The sequence below is a fragment of the Peromyscus eremicus genome, chromosome 10 (genome assembly GCF_949786415.1).
Source record: "Peromyscus eremicus chromosome 10, PerEre_H2_v1, whole genome shotgun sequence".
In the NCBI taxonomy this organism is placed as follows: Eukaryota; Metazoa; Chordata; class Mammalia; order Rodentia; family Cricetidae; genus Peromyscus; species Peromyscus eremicus.
In genome coordinates this window covers 64,724,427-64,745,880 of record NC_081426.1, presented here as the reverse complement: position 1 = coordinate 64,745,880, position 21,454 = coordinate 64,724,427, and the positions used below count along the sequence as shown (strand labels likewise).

Here is a 21,454-nt window from a genome sequence, read left to right as displayed (position 1 = left end):
ATGTCAATTGGCTGGAACATCAAAGAGAAAACAAGCCACCAGCTAACATGCCATAGATGCAAAGAATATAAACACAAGGATAAAAGTGATAAACATAAGCACACAAAATAGAAAATAAACACAGGACTTGTTTTGATGCAAAAAAAGAAAAAAGCACATTTTGGCAAAGCAATTATTGGTAGATGAATTGCTCCAAAAATCAAACAGTAATTTCCATTCTCAAAAAGGAGAAGAAAACTCAGAACCAGGCAAGTCCTTGCACAACTTGGCAGCTTTAATGTGTTCAATGTTATCTTGTTGTAAAATCCAACTAATGTGTACCTCAGGCTGCACAGTAGCAAGTCTGGTCTATGGACCCGTGTGTGTGTGTGTGTGTGTGTGTGTGTGTGTGTGTGTTGAGGGGGTCTAGAGGAGTTAGGACATCTGCTTTGTAATATAATCAAGTCAGACTGCTGAAGTCCCTCTCAAACTTCCTGTCTATTTATGACACTGAACTTCCGAAACCGGCATGGAGGACAGCCCAGAGGTGGCAGAGTGCAGATGGGCCAACTACTGCACTACAGTTCCTCTGTTCCGGGCCCATTCAATCACCTAGTTAAGCAGCTCTAAACTGCATCCTACGGCTCTTGCAGGATGTATAGAAAGGTAGACTTTTTACACTTTAGGAATTATGTCCAAAAAATAAAAACAAGTAACAAAAACACCAAATTCTATCCCTACAAGTCTATGTAGGAATAAAAGATCATCATAAAAAAGATCATCAGGTGGTAAAGGGATACTGGATGTATCATTAGAGAGAAAAGGGGAAATTCTGCTATCTCTGTCCAGTCATTATTATTTTCCTGAGATAATCAACTTTTACAAAAGGAAATGTAGCTGATTTCTAATTTTACAGGAATCCAAACCTTACTGTAGCGACAGTGTCTGATGCCAATGTAACTCAAACACGGTCAGGCAAATAAGCAAAAAAGTCTCCAGACTTGGGGGAAAAAATCTGTTACTTTATACCTATAACCACAAAATTATAGAATATTATTATCAAATATTATTCACCTATATTTGTCCACATGTTCTCTGTCATCCATATTTGTCTGTCTGTCTGTCTGTCTGTCCATCCGTCCACCCATCCACCCATCCATCCATCCATCCATCCATCCATCCATCCACCCATCCATCCATCCATCATCTTTATTTTCATTTATTCAAACATGGGAGTGAGTACTCTGGGTACCCTGAGGGTAAAACAGCCTCAGTAGCCAGCTAGGAATTTTTCTTGTTCTTATGGAATTACTTAGGAAAGAAAAAACAGTTTTATGGAACATTTAGGAAAGGAGAGAATGAAAAGAAAGTAGCAAAATCTATAGCTTTCCAGACAGTGATGGCTTCGAGGCAGGAAGTGAGCGGGAAAGGAGCATGAGGAGGAGACTGGAATTGCAGCTGGACACGGGTATCCATAAAGACTCTCCAAAGAGGACATTTGTTCACAGATCACAGAAGAGTGGGAGGAGCCACGTGGGATCTGGAGAAGGCATTCCAGAGGAGGAAGAAGCAATGGTAGAGAAGGCTGAGACTGGCCATGCCAAGTGGTTAAAGAACAGAAGTAGGTTCAATTGTAAAGGACCACAAAAGAAAAAGCAAATAGATCACTGGGCAAACTATAAGCCATTGTTTTTAAATCTTATTTTTAAAATTAAAAATCTTAATTGTGTATGTACACGACCACATATGGCATGCCATGGCATATGTATGTCAGAGGACAACTAGCAGGAGTTATTTCTCTCTTCCCCCGACGTGGATCCCAGTGTTAGTGAACTCAGGTCATCAGGTCTCCATGTGGAGTTTGATGTTTCTCCTCTGCTTCCATAGCAGCTCTGGGGCAGTACAGGCTAACTTACACACAGATCCTCAGTGCTAGGACCATAACATATACTCAATCATTTCTACTGAATAATTACAGTGATTGATAATTGTACAAAATGTAGAGATTTAATTTATAGTACTTATTCTCTTAAATAAATTATAGTTTTTTTAATCAAAGTTTTACAAAGCTGTGGAGAAAATAAGTGGTTCTTAAACTTGCATATGCCTGAAAATCAACGGAGACACTTACAAAGAGAGTCTGGGCCCTCATTAAGATGTAGTCAATCAAAATGCCCAGTGACAAAGGCCTCAATCAATCACTACATTTATAAAATCTTTTTGATTAATCAAACTAATCCAGTATTACTTTTTAAACCGATAGTCCTTAAATATTTTCCTACTATTAGATTAGGCGATTATGTAAGTATTGCATGTTTTAACTCATGTTTCAAAATAATGCAAAACTGGAGAATAACCATTAGTGCTTTGGTAGCAGGTAAAACCTTGAGAAAAGTCCTTCCTTGTTGACCTTAGAAGGCCAGCTACATACAGGTTATCAACCACCCAGACACTTCCGTGGGTGAGTGGAACAGAGCACAGTATTGTTCCTACGTGCTTCCTTGGGGGCACACTCTGTATCCATGTAAAACTGTTCCTACACTGGGTGAATTACCTACAGTTCAGTCTCAAACCATGCCCCACTAGAGCCACCCAAGAGTGTTTCCTAGAGGCCTAAGCATGCATGTTAGGCTGGGCGCAGTCTCCAGACAGCAGTGGGAGGTGCTGGGGGACTGAACAGTTTGGGATTACCTGTCACCCTGTAGATATGTGGTCCTGTATAATTAACTTGACTACAGGGAACCCTGCTCTCTACAGAAATAAATGTGTATTTGTGAAGCTCAAATGCTATAATACTGTAAAAATACCTTAGGCATTATAATAGTAATCAAACTTTGGAGATATATATCAAGATTGTCTTGAGGTTTTCATCTATTCCTTTTCCTTACTTATAAGCCAGTAATTCCTATATTTTTCTGAATACTAAACTTAAGCTCATACTCTGGTAATGTTAGAAAGCAAGTTATTGTCCTTTTGAAAAATCCTGCCTCTGATAACACCTCTCCTTTTAAATGAAGAAACTGAGAAAATGCTCTGGTTTTCTTAAACTTTTTAAGTTACTCACATTTTACAAATATAAAATTTGAAAATATATTAGCACTGTCATAATACCCATATTTGAATGCCAGCGTCCACAATAATACAGCCACAGCAAAGAAGCATATAAAAGTTGCGCCTGGCACAGTGACAAGGTGAAAAAAGTGGCCCGCCCGGTGGGCAGAGATCAGCAGCCCTGCAAGGTCAGCGTCATGCACAGCAGCAGTGAGAGCGAGCCAAAGCTTTACCATTCACAGCTGAAGAAAGAGCCACTTCAAACAAAGTGAAATAGCTATTAAACACGAGTAACTGAAGTTTACAGTGAAATGTACCCATTCCTTATATAAAATACATAAAATTGTTATTACACTCTTACATATACATTGATAATATTAAAGTATATACTGAAATAAAAATCATGAAAACTATATTACATAACTATATACAAATCACAATTACACATGTATTTTATCAAAAATATATAAAACTTCAAGAAAATAGATAAAAATTTATGATTATTAACTTCAAACAAAAATCTAAATTTTTATATAGTATACTTAAAATTAAGTTTTAAGCTTGTTAATATTTTGGATTTTCTATTTTCCAAATACATTGTGTAGTGCTTTTGTGGACATTTTTAATTATAAGTAAGTGTTACTGTAGCTGCAAATGTAAGTAAACAAGTATATATAGTTTTTTTTGTTTTGTTTTTGTTTTTCAAGACAGAGTTTCTCTGTGTAGCCCTGGATGTCCTGGAACTAGCTCTATAGACCAGGCTGGCCTTGAACTCAGAGATCCTCCTGCCTCTGCCTCCCAAGTGCTGGGATTAAAGGTGTGCACCACCACTGATTGCCTGGCCAGTATATACAGTTTTAAAAAGGATGATGATCCAACTCTTTCTGCCTATAAAATTTCTATCAAATGCTGAAATGCAACTTTGTAAAACTGCACATATATTTTCCACATAATGAACTAGTAACTGGAAAACCATTATGTTTTCCCAATACCTTTTCCTTAGTTATGAACTACTAGGAAGAAATGAAAAATAATTCTAAGATATTAATGTGACTATATAATGGCAATTCTATTGCTAGAGAAGTCAGGTAATTATAAAAAACTTTGTTTTTCTATTGACATCTGTTAATAGATATATTATTTTAGTCCTAGGCTCCCACTCTATCTGTTCATTGTCATAAAGCTCTATGTAATGGGATGAGCGTAGAGGATTTAGGCAGAGCTGGTTTTATCACACAGGAGGCTGTTTGGAGATTTATCATGTGGAATTTTGAAAAATCCAGATCTTAATAATTCAAACTAAACACAATAGCATGCTTGAAGGTGAAGTACCAATGTTTCAACCTGTTGAGATGCTGGAAAAGCATGGCTGTAATGCCTGTGAGGATTATGATTCACTTAAACTGTATTTCATGCCACATTAACACTGTAGGCTGCTTTTTTGTACTGGGTTAAGTATCTGAGGGGGAAGCCCCCAGAAACAAGATATTTTCACGTGTCAAATTAACTTGTGGGTTTAAAGACATAAAACCTACTATTCTCTATTTCAAAGATAACAAAGTTCAAACTCTCCTTTTAAATTCATTTTTAAAGTTTTATGAATTCATGTTTCCTATACCAATTATTAATACCACAATGAGTATTTTAACACTTAAAAAATCTTGAGTAACAATTTTCCACAGTGCTTTAAACTGTAGTCTCAAACTCAAACTCAAAAAAAAAAAAAAAAGTATTTCTGTATGATCTTTATACCTTGGAAACAACCATGGATAAGTCTCTATAGGGGACTACACATTCTTGAGCTGGATCAACACAGTATGAACATTAACCTGCCACTTATTAAGATGTATAACCATAGGTAAGTTACTTATATAGAAGTAATTCCAACAGTTCATTTTAGATTGGCTTATTATTTTTCTTTAACTTAATTTTTTTTTAATGTATGGGTGTTTGGCTTGCATGATTATCTGTGTACTGTGTGTGTTCTGGTGCTCAAGGAGGCTGGAAGTGAGCATTGGATGCCCTGAGATTGGAGTTACAGATGGTCATGAGCAGTCAGGTGGAAGCTGGGAATTTAACTCAGGTCCTCTGGAAGGTGTACCCAGTCCTCTTAAGTGAAAAGCCCCCTTTCCAGACCCCTTGATTGGTTTAATTATGTATACACATGCCTACCTTAGTTGGTAAGCAGCAAATGTTTCAAACCACAGCCCTATTGTAGTCAGCCTGTATGCAATGCACAGGTGTTACTAATGCACTGCCGCTAATGTGCAGCCATTCATGCATCACTGACTTGGGCTCTGTTCGACCAACGTGACTCAGAAGTTATCACTGTGTCCTGGTTTGGTCTTTGTTTATGCTGCATGTGTCTCTGTAACACTTATCAATCTCACTACTTTCTTTCCATTAAATTATCCTCAACACTCTTGTTTGAGTGTCTGATATTTGCTGGGGTATTCATTTTCTTGGTTAAGAACTCACATGGTTTTACTGGGTACTTCTGAAGGCTCACTGCTGCTTTTGTTAATGCTCTATAAAAAGCTGCTCGGTTTTAAGTTTAAGGTTCCAGTGCTATTTCACCCCCCCAATCTCATCATTTTTAATGTACAATACTGAACTGTTTAAGGCTTTTAAGGAATCTATGTCATGCTAGAGTAGAAATGCCTTGTTACAATACTTCTTGTCACAAAATAAAGGCAAACATTACAACTAAAGATTAAAAAAAATTACCTCTAGGAAGAAAGACCTGTCACATTCCTTGGTTAGTATTTTGGTGACTAGCCACCAAAAATAAATTTACAGTCAGCGTGCAGCTGGGTCTCACTCTGTAGACCAGGCTGGCTTTGAACTCACAGATCTGCCTACTCTGCCTCCTGAGTGCTGGGGTTAAAGGAATAAATTACCAGGCCAGGCCTCAAATTCATTTATTCTATTTGAGTTCAGATTTAACTCAATAGTTAATTCCCCAAATAATTTAAATAAAGAAATGTTAATCAATTCTTAAAAAAAATGATAGTTTTGGTAATTTATTACCTCAAATTTTAACCTATATTACAAGTCAAATTAGAAATATGGATTAATATGACATCTACACTGATTAAATATTATACTGTTTACAAATACATCCTTGGCAGACAGAGATTAATCAAATGAAAACTAAAAATTTTATATGAACAGATGCAGGTGTTAAGTGAGACTATACAAATCCCTATAAAATACTTCCATTTTGCAAAGAAGTTCACAAGTTCAGTGTTGTTATAGATTTAGTAGACTGTATTATTGGACAACTAATTACTTTTATTATGATATGGCCTAAAATATGTAATAATAAACTTTAACGGCTTACTTCTGTGGCACTGGGGATAAAATCCAGGGTCTCATACATGATCATCACGTACTATCACTGAGCTATTCCTCCAGCTCTAAAAAGTCTAAAAGGGGAGATTTTCAAAGAAAATCTATTTTATAAGATACATACATGGATAGCAACTGCCTACTTCTAGAATAAAAGCAAAGCTTATCCTTTTTAAAGACAGACTTTAAAAATTTTTATTCAATCTTTATTTGTAATAAATGCTTGACTTTTTACTTTGTGACAAGAATTATGTTAAATAAATACAGGCATTTCTATGGTAACACAACACATGCATTCCTTAGGAGCCTTAATTATACAGTATCAGATACTGAAAATGATGATCTTAACTGAGAGTGGTGGTGCACACCTTTAATCCCATATGTGGGGGGGGGGGGCAGAGACAGGAGGATCACTGTGAATTCAAGGCTAGCCCGGTCTACATTGTGAGTTCCAGGACAGCCAGGGCTATACAGAGAAACCCTGTTTCAAAACTAAAAACCAGAAAACAAAACAAAACAAAGATGATCTTTGGTGATCAGAAGTAGAAACCACAGAGAGTGTCACGTAATTATAACAAAACTGGTTAGAATTAAATATTTTACAGAGACAATTTTTACATGATATCACAATATTATCTCTTTAGTTTTACTGTTCTTTATTTAAAAATCTGTATTTAGTCCCTGGCAGGCAGGAGGGAGTGCTGCATCCACCAAGATGCAGGCGTAGAGGTTAGACGCCACGTTTCCTTTCCTACCACGTGAGCTCCAGGTAGCGAACTCAGGTTGCCGGTTTGCCAACAAGTGCCTTTACCGGCTGAGCCACCTTGCTGGCCATACAGAATATACTGCAGCTTAACCGCCACCCAGCAGAGAATGCGGTCAGTTCTCTGACTTCCACTTCAGAGGGAAGGAGGTACTCACTGGCTGAGGCCTGAGGCTGCATCCGAGGCACTCCTCCGTTTGGCACTTGGAAACTGGAATCACTTCTGCTGCTTCTCACCGAGTCAGCTTGTGAGCTTGATGTCCGGGACAGGTTTGGAAGACTGCGTCGGAGTTTTTCTACAACAGTGGGATTTGAAATGAATGATAGTAACAAAAACAAAAAACAAAAAACCATTCTTTCAGATATTAAATGTAATTTGAAGTAAAATGATATATTTAAACATTTCTTTCTGTATACTGTATAAGTAACAGGAAATATTAAAAAAGAAAAAAGAAAAAAGAAAGAACTAAAGAAAAAGAAAGAGAAAACAATCTAACTTAGACAGAGGCTATAAATGGATGAAATAAAAGCACCCTTAAAGAAACTATAAATTATATAATCAAGTCTAAAGAAATAAATTCTACTCCATGAATGAAATAAAACAAATCCCTTAAGAATTCCCATGTCCACTGGCCCTGTAGTCTGGCTTGGGAATCACATTAGTAACTGACAGATACTTAGTTTTCCAAAGTGAAATTTACTTTCTCCTCATGTTTGCATTAATAAAATGGTGAACACGACTAACATTTAGAAAAACTGGGGAAGAATGCATTCTTTTTACACTAACACATGGACACCTCATTCCCCAAACTCTCCTGTTTTACCTTCATTTTTAACATTGCTTGTCTGTAAATCTGTGGGATGGCCTTGGAGGGAAAGGCGAGGTTGCTGCAAACGGCTAATCATAGGCTGTGGGGATACTCTACTGTACTCTATTCCCCGGGCAGGAGAGCGTGAGCGAGGTGAATTGCGAGGCGACTGCTTAGGAGACGGTCGGGGTGAATTGCGTGGCGATGGAGAAAACCTGCTCACAGCAGGGTATACGGCATGGTGCATACTATCATCTTCATCGTCCAAGCTCTGTGCATCCAGCTCTTGATCACTAAAAGTGCCCCGCCTCGTAGAATTGCAAGATGAACCAGAGCTGCGCCGAGAGGTGGTGGCTGCATATTCTTGCCGGAGACCTAGAACAATGAATGCATTATTTATTTCTTTGACTGTATTTTCAAACATTTAAATTTTTAAAAAATTAAGTAAATGATTACCTTAACTTAAAGTTTTCTCAAAGGTACAAAGACAAGTTCCTTTTCTACTTCTAGACATCCTTCTATGTGAAGATGCATAAACTACATCTCAAAGTTATTTTAAAACTAAATAAAAATGTACTATTTGTTTAATTTCAAGATTTCTTCAATCTAGAGTCTGAGTAACAAGGTAAAGCCATAAATTAAAACAAACAAACAAAAACCCAGTTCTACTTTACACACAGAAACCCAAACATGGACTGAAGGAACACCGGGGGAGAACTACTATGTAGGCAGTGAACAGAATATATTAGTTAGCAAACAAACTTTTAGATTGAAGTTATAGTGGGGGTGTGGAGGAATCTAAGCACATCTTCAGCAAGTCCTGCTAGCTATGGGCATCCACTAAAAGGGACCTTACAGTCAGAATCAGTCTGTTACGTCACTTCTTTATGCACAGAAACTGCTATCAAAGGGGCGAGAACTAGGGTATCTTTTAAGGCCACAAATCCCTGGAGAGTAGTTCAGTGAAGAGCACAGAGAGGTGAATCTCCACGGACTACAAAATAAAGAAGAAGCAACCCTTCCAAATTCTTAGAACTTCTAGGTTCATGTGGCCCTGTAGGTCTGAGAAGCACGGTGGTAACTGAGTTACTTACTGTCCAGCTACAGCAAACAGCAATAAGAGAAGCCAGCAAGCAATAGAGAGCATTGTTTTAGAAATGGAAGTCAGAGCCCAATGCCTCCTCTCCAGTAATGCAGGAGAGCTTTAAGCAAGTCACAATCGCACAGGATTTCAATTTCTCACTGTAAAAACTAAGACACTTGACCACGTATGTAACTGACCAATTCACTGCTATATACAAATCTTAGAAGAGCCATGCTGTAAAAATAAAACCACAGCTTTATAAAAGGAGGACAAGAAGTTGTTTTCAAGTAGGTATCATGTATGTTTTGGTATCAACTTTTTATTTACTAGGAAAATAAATACTCAGGTGTATGAATGGCTTAGAAATAATTATTAAAGGACAATAAAGTTAACATTTTTACTATCTGTTACCAAAACACAGCATCAAGGCTACAGTAAATAGCTTGCTGAGCTCTCCACAGAAGTCAGCATCCAAAGTAAAAGCTGAGTTTATTCTACACTGTGGAATCAGGCAGCATTCTCTTTAAGAGGCTGTCCTTTCCAGCCTCTTACTGACTCCACCTTTAACTTAATGAGGAGAGACAGAAAATCAAGGAAGAAAGCTGTGTCACGCCATTAGTGTTTTAGGTGAGTCAAGGCAGCACGAAGCTCTTCCTTTTTCCAGGGGAGGCCATAATAAAGTGGAATGATTCAGTGGATGAAGAAACACTCTGCAGTTTCCTAAAAGCTACAGCTTAATAAAACTTACAACATATTTTACAAGACATCATGCATCCAGGTACAACCAAAAGCTTTTCAAGTATTAGCCACTGTTAGATTCTGACACAGAATTCACTGAGAGGTTGCTGGGATCATATATAGTTTAGTGTGTTGCAAGAATAGCACCACCACCACCTTCTGCATTCAAAGACAGCCAGGGCATACATCCTCAATAAGTATGAAAATTTTTTGTCTATGTATACTTTGGGGGTGCCAGAGGCAACAAAGACATTAGATATCATAGGAGTTTGGGGCTCTTACAGTACTTAGGCAGATATAGAGTGTAACTATGATATTACAATTTCGGGGAATAGTAAACAAAAAGGTACAAAGGCTTCCTAGGGGGCCATTACAAACACACTAAAAGCTACAGAGTAACACAGTAATAATGACAAGGATGAGAATTTACAACCTGTCCGGGTACAAACACCATTCACAGAAACCAAGCCTCATAAGCTCTTCTTTGTCCTTCTTACAGCAAAGCTGTCTTATATAAAACAAAATTTGAAAGCAAATACGTATGTGGCATTATTCTCTGAAATATCTACTTCAATATTTATACTTTTACCATCTTACTATTTTTCATGACACTTTAAAATACATATAATAAATTTAATATGTACAACAAACTTGTATAGTAACAAAAAATCTCAATTTTAATAATTAAAACTTACTTTCTTCCTGCATCCGGGCTAGAATCTGCACATCAGTTACATCATTTAGCTTATAGTTGGATCCAATTGAATCTTCATCTAATTCTGAAGCACTTAACTCACTATCTATAGAGGACTGAGGGCTGAGTGGAGGATTTCTATCTGATGAACTTTTGAAGTTACCTTTAGAAAAAGGAGAACACATCAAACCTTGGTAAGAGAAAAACTGAGTTAAACATCTGTTGCAAGTAGCCAAATAATTCCACCCTTTGATTCAGTTCCATTTACATGTACAAAACTCTCAAAACTGAAATTAGAAACTGACCTCATTAGGGAGAAAAAGAGATATAGAGACTCCTTTACATACTATGTCACAAATACAAAACATCTTTTAAGTATAACTTACCTCGTTTCCCCCCAAACTATTATACAGCTTTCAGCCAGTGCCTGCAAAGCAGCTGATTCGGGAGCTATGGGCTAGATCAGCGGTCCTCCCCCTTCCTAAGGCTGCGACCCTTTAATGCAGTGCCTCATGCTGTGGTGACCCCAACCAGAACACTATTTCTGTTGCTCCTTCATAACTGCAATTTTGCTACTGTTATGAACTGTAATGTAAACACCCATGTTTTCAGATGGTCTTAGGAGACCCCCATGAAAGGGGGGTTAACCTATAGGTTAAGAACTGCTGCCCAAAGGGGTCATATAATCTACAGGTTGAGAACCACTGAGCTAGAGGCTTTCATCTTTTTACAAGATACTCAGGGAAACCATTCTGTAAGTAAATGATGTAGTGCTTTCTCCTTTCAAATTCAGTCATTAGCACCATAATCTTCTCCTTGAAGAAAAAATTTACTTTTCTTAAAAAACAAAACTAATTTGAGAAAAACAGATATCTTGCCGGGCAGTGGTGGTGCACGCCTTTAATCCCAGCACTCAGGAGGCAGAGCCAGGCGGATTTCTGTGAGTTTGAGGCCAGCCTGGTCTACAGAGTGAGTTCCAGGACAGGCACCAAAACTGCACAGAGAAACCCTGTCTCGACCCCCCCACCAAAAAAAAAGTAGATTTCTTAGACATTTGAGAACCAGGCAAAAAAAGAACACTAAGTCAATTTGTCCTACCTGATGTCATGCTTGCCAAATTAGAAAGGAGAATCCAGAATGTTCTGACGTTTGATAGTGAAGTGCAATAGATGGCAGCAGGAAAACAAGCAGAGTTTTAAAAAGTACTCTCTCACCTAGACCAAGAGGAGGAGAGGGAACTGTGCAGGGACAAGGAATGCACAACAGCAAGAACCTAGCGTGTTTCTCAGGGACACTTTCATGGTGACCCGTCTCTGAAGAACTGAGAAAGGCTCAACACTCTCCTCACTACGATGTCTAATACAGACTGATTTAGAACATGCTGCCAGTTTGTAGCTTAAAAAAAAAATCTGCTACTTACTCATTTATTTATTTATATTTTATGTGCATTGCTGTTTTGTCTTTATGTATGTCCAGGTAAGGGTTCTGGGTTCCCTGGAACTGGAGTTACAGACAGCTGTGAGCTGATATGTGGGTGCTGGGAATTGAACAGAGGTCCTCTAGAAGAGCAGTCTTAACTGCTGAGCCATCTCTCCAGCCCTGCAGCTTTTTTTTTAAAGACAGGATTCTACTTTCTATGTTCTTGAACTTACTATGTAGCCTAGGCTAACCTCAAACTACCAATCCTCCTGCCTCATCCTCCCATGTGCTAGGACTACAGTCCATCCAGTTTTCCAAATTTTTCACTATTGTAGTCAACTCCCTACAGGCAACAGGTCCAGACCCACCTGAGACCCCTCTGTCCAAGAACCACTTTTCCTTTCTTATCCTCCCATCGTTAACCTTCGGTCTGCAGCAACCTCCACACCCACGGGCCTACTTCCAGATCAGTGACCTACTTTCTAGAGAGCACCATCGACCCTCCTTTCCTTACCCATCCTTCTCTCTGCCCACTGCCATTTCTACACCCATAGTTCCAGACCCATGGTTTGGAGACCATCTTTGCAAGGTCAATTAAACAGCTCATCCATCACCTTTACCTAACCTAGCTCAAATCACACATTTCCTACACTGGCCCAATCTAAGGAAGGCCAGATTACCATATCAGACACAAAAACAAAGAAGGAAGTCCACATGCTCAACTCAAACTGCAAATACAAAAACATGAATGGGCAAGACATGTCTTCCTTCAAACCCACTAAAGCTATGTAAGCGTTCTCTAACGAGAGCTTCCTAGGTGAATTCCAAAACACAGAATTTAAAAGGATAATCATAAACTTTTATCAAAGGATTAGAATTTTAAAGGCACAAACACTTCATTGACCTCCAAGAGATTAACAATAACAGAAGAAAATAAATGCATGGCTGTATGAAATGACAAAGATAATTCAGGATTTGAAAACTGAACTCAACAAAGATAGAAGCATTAAAGAGAACACAAGCTAAAATGAAGATGGAATTGAAAAATTCAGTATTCCAATTAGAAAACTCTGGAAAGCCTTACAAATAGATGAATCAGGCAGAAGATAGATATCAGGTCTTAAAGAAGAGGATCTAGATGAAATAAGCAAAGAACATGAAAAAAATTATACAAGCACAGTAAAAGAACATTCAGGAAATGTGGTCATCAAAAGACCAAACCTTTGAATTATAGGCATAGATGAGGGAGGAGAATCTTAGGGTCAATGACATAAACCAGATTTAACAAGCTCATAGAGGAGAACTTTCCAAAACTAAGGAAAGACATATCCATACAGACAGGGAGCATATAGAATCCTAATTAGATAAAACTTAAAACAACAGCAACAACAAAAAACTCCATGGCATAAATAACTCCTTACTGAATGATGAGTGGGTCAAAGGAAAAAAAAAAATCAAGAAAGAAATCAAAATATTCCTGGAACTAAATGAAAATGAAAACACAATACAATAAAAGCTCTGTGACACATTAAAAGCAGTCCTATGAGGCAAATTATAGCCTTAAGTGTCTACATTAAAGATATATATCTTAATAATATAACCTAAAAAACTGTGAAACCAACTCAAACCCAGGAGATGGCAAGAAATAATAAAAATCCAAGAAAACAATACATAGGATCAATTCATCTAAGAGCTGGTTCTTTTAGAAGACATATCAAGGCCCCCTTGGTCCAACTACTCAGAGAGAAGAGAAAGAGGGAGTGAGAAGGAGAGGGAGGGGGAGAGAGAGAGAGAAGACGGAAGGAGGATGGAGGGAAAAGGAGGAGTCAAATGAACAGAATCAAAAATGAACAAGGAAATATTATGACATCAAAGAAATACAGATTATTATAAGGGAATAATTTGAAAACATGCACTTATTAAGTTGGAAAATCTGAAGGAAATGGATGAATTGCTTTATTCACCTAAACTACCAAAGTTAAACCAAGAAGAGATCAACAACTTAAACAGACTCATAAGACAGGAGGAGATTGAAATAGTAATAAAGTGCTTTCCAAATAAAAATAAGTCCAGGTCCAGATGAAGTCACATCAGAACCAGATGAAGTCACATCAGAATTCTACAAAACAGTCAAAGAACTACAATGAATACTTCTTAAATTATTACTAATATTACTATTTTGTTTTTTCAAGACAGGGTTCCTCTGTGTAGCTTTTGGAGCCTGTCCTGGAACTCACTCTGTAGATCAGGTTGACCTTGAACTCACAGAGATCTGCTTTCTTCTGCCTCTCAAGTGCTGGGATTAAAGGCATGCACCACCAGCCCTGACAAAGTATTACTACACACACACACACACACACACACACACACACACACACACACACACACGTATGTATGTATGTATGTATGTATGTATGTATATATATATATATGTAGAAGAATCACTCCAAACTTGTTCTATAAAGACTGTATTACTCTAATACTCAAACCAGGAAAGATACAACAAAAACCAGGAAGTACAGACTAATCAATATCCCTGATGAACACAGATGCAAAACTCAATAAAATATTAGCAAACCAAATATAGACACATACCAAGAAGGTCATCACCATGATCATGTTGGTTTTATCCAGAAATTCAAGGATGGCTCAACATACATGTAAGTCAATAATCATAAGTCATATAAATGAACTGAAAGGCAAAAATCACATGATCATCTCAATCGATGCAAAAAAGGCCTTAGACAAAATCTAATATGCTTTCATGAAGAAAGTCCTAGAAAACGTAGGATTGATAGGGGCATACCTCCTAAATAAGGGATATATATGCCAAGCCTGAAGCCAGCATTATCACAAATAGAGACACACTTAAGTAATCCCATTAAAATCAGGAATGAGACAGGGCTGTTCACTTATCCTCACTCCTTCTCAATAGAGTGGTGGAAACACTAGCCAGAGTAGTAAGGCAAGAGAAGGAAATTAAAGTGATACAAATAAGAAAAGAAGTTAAATATCCCTATTTGCAGATAATGTGATACTATGTATTAAGAGATCCCAAAAAATTCAACCAGAAAACTTCTACAATTAACCATTTCAGCAAAGAGACAAGGTACAAAATCAATGTACAAAAAGCAGTAACCATTCTATACACCAACAACAAACATATTAAGAATGGTCGTGGACACACTCCCATTTACATTAGCATTAAAGTATCTTGGAATAAACCTAACCAAGGAGGTGACAGACTTCCACAATAAAAAACTTCAAATCTATGAATAAAATTGAGAAAGCCACTAGAAAATGAAAAGACACTGTGTTCATGAATCACTAAAATTAATATGGTGGAAACAGCTATCCTAACTAAAAGTAATTTACAGATCCAATAATACAATCCTAATCAAAATACCCACAACATTCTTCACAGAAATAGGAAACCATCCTAAAATTCATATGGAGCCAGAGAAGATCCCAGACAGCCAAAGCAATCATTAACAAAAAGAATAATACTGAATGGGTTGCCATTCCAGACTTCAAGATGTAGTACAGAGCTATAATAAAAATAATAAAAATATGGTACAAACCAGATGTGCATACCAACAGAATAGAATAGAAGACACGTAGTACATGTAACTACAGCCATCTGATATTTGACAAAGAGGAACACACATACACCGGAGAAAAGACAGCATCTTTTCACAACTGATGCTGGGAAAACAAGAAGTCCACACACAGAAGAATGAAATTAGAACTGTATCTATCATCCCACCTAAAAATTAGCTTGAAGTAGATCAAAGACCTCAATTTGAAACCTGAAATACTAAAACTGCTAGAAGAAACCATAGGCGATACCCTACAAGATATAAGTGTAGGAAAGAACTTTCTGTATAGGACCCTTTTGTCTAGCAATTAAGGCCAATAATTGACAAGCAAGACCTTATAAAACTAAAAAAGTAGGCTTGACATTGTGACACATGCCTTTAATCCCAGTTCTCAGAAGGCGGAAACAAGTGGATCTCTGTGAGTTCAAGGCCAGGCTGGTCTAAATAGTGAGGTCCAGGATAGCTAGGGCTTCATAGAGAGCCTGTTTCAAAAAACAAAAACAAGCCAACAAACCTCAACAAAAGAAACTAAAAAGCTTCTGCGCAGCTAAGAAAGAGCAAGTGAAAAAGAACCTCCCAGAATGGGGGAGAATCTTTGCCAGCCATACATGATAGAAGACTAAATATCCAGGATATACAAAGAACTCAAAAACCAGAACGAAGGAAACAAATGACCCAATTAAAACATGGGCTAGGCATCCTAACAGAGTGTTCACAATTGAAGGACTCAAAATATATCAAAAAGTGTTCATTATCCTTAGCAATTAGGGAAAGACAAGTTTGAGATTTTGTCTTACCCCATTCAGAATGACTAAGAGCAACAAAACTTGTAACAAATACCGGCAAGATTGTGGAGAAAGAGGATTCCTCATTCACTGTTGGTGGGAATATAAACTTGTGGGTGCAGCCACTTTGAAAATCAGTATGGAGAATCTTCAAAAAGCTAAAAATAAATCTATCATATGATCCAGCCATATCACTGCTTGGCCTATGCCCAAAGGACTTAACATCTTACTCTGCAGAAACTTGCTCAGCCATGTTCTTTGCTGTCCTATGCCCAAGAGCCAGGAAATGAAACAACCTAAATGTCCTTCAACTGATGAATGAGTAATGAAAATGTGGTACATATATACAATGGAATACTATACAGCTGTAAAAAAATGAAATTTGAAGGTAAATATATGGTCCTAGAAAAGATCATATTGAGTGAGGTAACTCAGACTCTGAAAGACAAATGCCACGTTTTCTCCTCTACCATTCCTAGCTCCAAATCTTCAGATGTGAATATATAAACCTGGAGTCACTGAAAAAACAGCCAAGTATAAGGGAACCATGGGTCAGGGAAGCTCTAAGATGGGAATGACAGATGACAAAGTGGGAAACAGGAAAATGGGGAGGAGGGGCTCCACTGGGAATGGGGAGGGACATCAACTCCGAAGAAAGAGGAGGGCAGTCAACACTAAGGTTGTTTGATCACCTCAAAAATCCTATTCCCTTATATTCATCTACAATTATATGTACATATAATGTATGTATATGTATATACATATATAGAGATAGACAGGATAGCTGAAAGGAAGTTATGCCACTTGGGCTAACAATGCTCCCCGACAGGAACCAACGACTAACAAAAACCCAGTACCAGGTACAAGAAACTTCCATTCAAATGGTTGCTCAGGGTATTTCAAGTGACTCCCAAAACAATATCGACTACTGCTGTTGCCCTTGGTTGCCTCTTCGAGGTTAAAGGTCAGCCCCTATTGCTCTACACCACCGAGGGGCAGCAGAGTCTGTAAACTAGCACAAGGGGCCAGCAGGCAGGTGGGTTTCTGGAGCTCATCGGCCAGAGCCTGTCTCAAAACTAAGGTGGAAAATGAAAGAAGAGACACCTGATGTCAACCTGTGGACTGCCCATGCAGTGCACACACATGCACACACACACAGCTATACAGCACACTCACAAGTTATCAAAGAAGGCAAGAAGAGTGACGCGATGAGTTAGAGAAGACTAAGCTACCCAAGAGAAGTATCAGTAGCAGGAGACCAGGACAGACGCCCAGGCCACAGCAGTCTGTCCTCCTCATGCCTAGTATAGCACCTATTGCTCTGGGCACAAATGTGCCATATGCACATTAATCATCTTAAACCATATGCTAGGACTGAACTGTAGTACCAATGCTTACTATAACTCTTAAAAACAGGTCTGTAGATTTTACAACCCCATCAGGCAGTAAATAAGGTTTTATTGGTTAAAGGAATCAAGTTTGTGGTCCTGTTTAATTTAACCAGATTTTAAATACTAATTTTAAAAACAGATTTAGGTACACCCTCAAAGAAAATGACATGCAGACAATGCACAGCCACTGACTTGCTTTTGTACCCTTAGTACTCAGTACAGGAACTAGCATAAAACAGTCAGTCCATCTAAGAGTTTCTCTTACTGCTTCAGGGTTTCCTAAGTAAAATGAACCTAACCCTGTGATGAATTGTTCTTTCTGAGACAGGACCATTAGGTAAAACCACTCCTTACCTGAATTTCCAGGGAGTATAAGCTGCTTGACTATAGGAGGTCGCACTGGTGTTGAGGATGGAGAGTTGAAGCCGCTGCTGTAAGGGCTACTGGCATTTGGGCTATAAGGACTTGTGTAACTCATAGAGTTGAAAGGGTTATTGTATAAATTTTGCCTCTTGAGAGCTGCATTAATGAAAAGGAAGACAATCAAATTTAGTAACCAGGAAAAGGTGACCATTTCAGAACGTTCTCGGACACGATGTACCTGTTCAATCGTCTTTTACATCACTATGCTCATGTCCGTAGATTATTGCTGCTGTCAGCTTTGTAGAGAACCTTTCCACAGTAGGCAGCAGTAACTAGACTTGTAACCGGTCCAAATGCTGACAATAAGTGACTGTTGAGAGCTAAGGCACAAATGGGACATCTATATCACCCCCTCCAGAGCTTAGGGGTCATGGCAGAAGGGGTGGAAGGAACGTAAGAGCTGGAAGCAGGGGGGTTTGGAAGTGCTGGCTCCCATGCATAACACGGCTGTTGTACTCTTGAACTCAGTGCAGCTCTGACTGCCTAGATGAGCTCTGCATGAGATTCAGCTGTCAACACCCTGTCATGGACAGAAGAGAGGTTCAGGGGACCCCACCGCTCCTAGGGGATTCTATGCAGTTAATAGGTGATAGGGGATGCTAAGACATTGTTCCTCAGTGATAGCTACTAGTAAGGTACCCACACTCCTGTCAACAAATATAATGAATCTCACTGGAAAACACACACACACACACACACACACACACACACACACACACACACACACACACACACAGCTATGAAGTGGGGCTAGTTAGGAAGAGAAAGAGGACTGGCGGGGGGGGGGGGAGGATCTCCACAAATTCAAGACCAACCTGGTCTTACAATTTGGGTCTAAGACACCACGAGAAATCATATACAAGCAAAATCAGTCCTTAAATGGATAGTTCTTCCTTCCATCCAGTTTTTTCAATATTACAAACATAAGCTAATAGCAGAGAACAGACAGACAAGGGCTGGGGAGAGGGAGATCTTTAAAATGTAGCATGAGCTAAAGGAATGAGTAGCCTACAGTGCTAAAGAACAGGAAGAAGCAGCTTAGGAAAAAGTAGCTGGTGCTGGTGTGATAATCCTAGCACTTTAGAAGCGAAGGCAGGTGGATGTTTTATGATTTTAAGGACAGCCTGGTCTATATAGTGAGTTCCAGGCCAGCCAGGACTACAGAGAGAGTCTCTCTCTCTCTCTCTCTCTCTCTCTCTCTCTCTCTCTCTCTCTCTCTCTCACACACACACACACACACACACACACACACACACACACACACACAGAAGATGTTATGGAAGTCCTGAAATACCATGCCCAGAAGCCTGAATCAAAATATTCAGTAGCAATGCTAAGCTTCAGGGATTATCTTGAGGAAAGAACACTGTGTTCCAAACATATCAGAGGAAAGGTGATAGAAAATTAGAATGAACGAAAGAGAAAGGGACAGACATTAAAAACTGGAAAGATTACTAAAGAAAAACAAATTAGACGGCTGAAGCTCTGGTTTGCCAACTGACAGAACAGTAATTTGGGAGGAAGAATAAACGTCTTCTGGGTCCTTTCCCTGTCTAACAGACCATGTGAATGTATACTTAGTCTCTGTGAGACACCACATTTTGTACGTATTTGTTATGTACTACTATGCAGCATGATGACAGAAGTGTCAATCTGAGCTAATCCACAACCGCTAATTTTCAAAACTAAATTTTGAGTTTTCCTCTGAGCTTTAATTTGAACACTTCCCCATGGGTATGACCAATGTATCCTAGAGTCCACATACCAAATCCAACTCATGATCTTCCTGCTAAAATCAATTTCTCCTAGGGGAACTACGGGAGGTCCTTCTTCTAAACTAGTGTGGTGGTTTGAATGAGAATGGCCTCTATATACTCATACGTTTGACTACTTGGTCCCCAGTTAGTGAAACTGTTTGGGAAAGATTAGGAGGTGAAGCCTTGCTGGAGGAGTTGTGTCACTGGGGGTGGGCTTTGAGGTCTCAAAAGCCCACACCATTCCAGTTATCTGCCCATACCATTTCAGTTATCAATCTTTCTACCTCAACCTTTCAAATAAGATGTGAGCTCTCAGCTACTGCTCCAGGGCCATGCCTGCCTGCTGCCGTGCTCCCACCAGAATGGGCATGGACTAACTAACACTCTGAACTGTAAGCAAGCTTCTAATGAAACACTTTTATAAGTTGCCTTGGTCATGGCACCTCTCCACAGCAATAGGGGAGTAACTGAGACAACGTCCTGCCACACAAATGGGAAACCTAAAAATCACTACCGATGCTTTCTTCTCTTTTATTTCTTCATATCTCGTTTATCCCTTTTATTACTCATAACTTCCCCCCATGATGCTAAATATATTCTGACTTTATACATAGTTCTTACCTTATAAACCCCTCCCAGCCCAAGCAATAGAAATCAGAATTTCTTTTCTTCCAGGTCAGTCTCAGAAACTAACATTCCCTTCCTTCCCTTTCTGTCTTGGAGGTGGCTATAAAGATTTTTTTTTTTAACCTACCTTATCTTATAGATTAAGACCCCTATTTCAGAAGGGGTCTTTGCTGGCTTCCCTAGTGAGTTTATCATACCCTTTCTGCACAATCTTATTTTGACACAGCTGTCCATGCTTCAATCAGGCTTTTGCAATTAAGTCTCCACCAAAAACTCAAAGGAGAAGCTGGGAGATGATGGCTTAGTAGATAAAGGGCTTGCCGTGCAAGCACGAGGGCCGGAGTCTGGACCCCTAAGCATCCATGTAAATGTCAGGCACGTTTCCAGGACTAAGCACGAGGGCCAGAGTCTGGATCCCTAAGCATCCATGTAAGTGTCAGGCACGTTTCCAGGACTAAGCTATGATGGATGCGGGAAGTCTCACTTCACTGTAGCCCAGGCTTGTTTAGAACTTGATACATAATCCAGGATGGCTTTGAACTCAGTCTTCCTATTCAGCACATACTAGAATTGCAGACACTTACCACCCACCTCCCAGCTCTCTTAGTCTTTAATACCCTTGTTATAATAAAATAAAGAATCCTTCATTCAAAATTGCTGTTTTTGAGATAGAGCAGCTTTGCTCTCATCCCACAAGTCTAGGTTGGTAGTTAGTAACCAGCAAATGTTCCCTCTGTTTTAAACCAAGAACTGAAGAATCGTAGGCTGCAAGCCAGATCCAGGCCACTCCCTGTTTGAAAATCAAATTGTACTCAAACATAGTCCTGCCCACTCATTCATATATTGTTCACAGCTGCCTGGGTGCAGTGTGTGTGTGTGTGTGTGTGTGTGTGTGTGTGTGTGTGTGTGTGTTCTATGTGGACACATGTGCCAGTGCATGTGTAGAAGGCTAACAAGGATAGGGGTGTCCTATCACTTTCTGCC

At 38.9% G+C, this 21,454-nt stretch overlaps 1 protein-coding gene across 2 annotated transcripts in view; it reads right to left on the bottom strand.

Moving 5' to 3' along the window:
* The window catches only part of Slain2 (SLAIN motif family member 2), a 51,840-nt gene that overhangs the window by 6,867 nt on the left and 23,519 nt on the right, over positions 1-21,454 (bottom strand). For both annotated transcript variants that reach the window (XM_059275970.1, XM_059275971.1), the window contains exons 3-6: positions 18,018-18,182; positions 10,471-10,632; positions 7,969-8,328; positions 7,303-7,440 (exon numbers count right to left, since the gene is read on the bottom strand). In XM_059275970.1, coding sequence (XP_059131953.1) covers positions 7,303-7,440; positions 7,969-8,328; positions 10,471-10,632; positions 18,018-18,182 — 825 coding nt within the window. The remainder of the gene's footprint in view (positions 1-7,302; positions 7,441-7,968; positions 8,329-10,470; positions 10,633-18,017; positions 18,183-21,454) is intronic.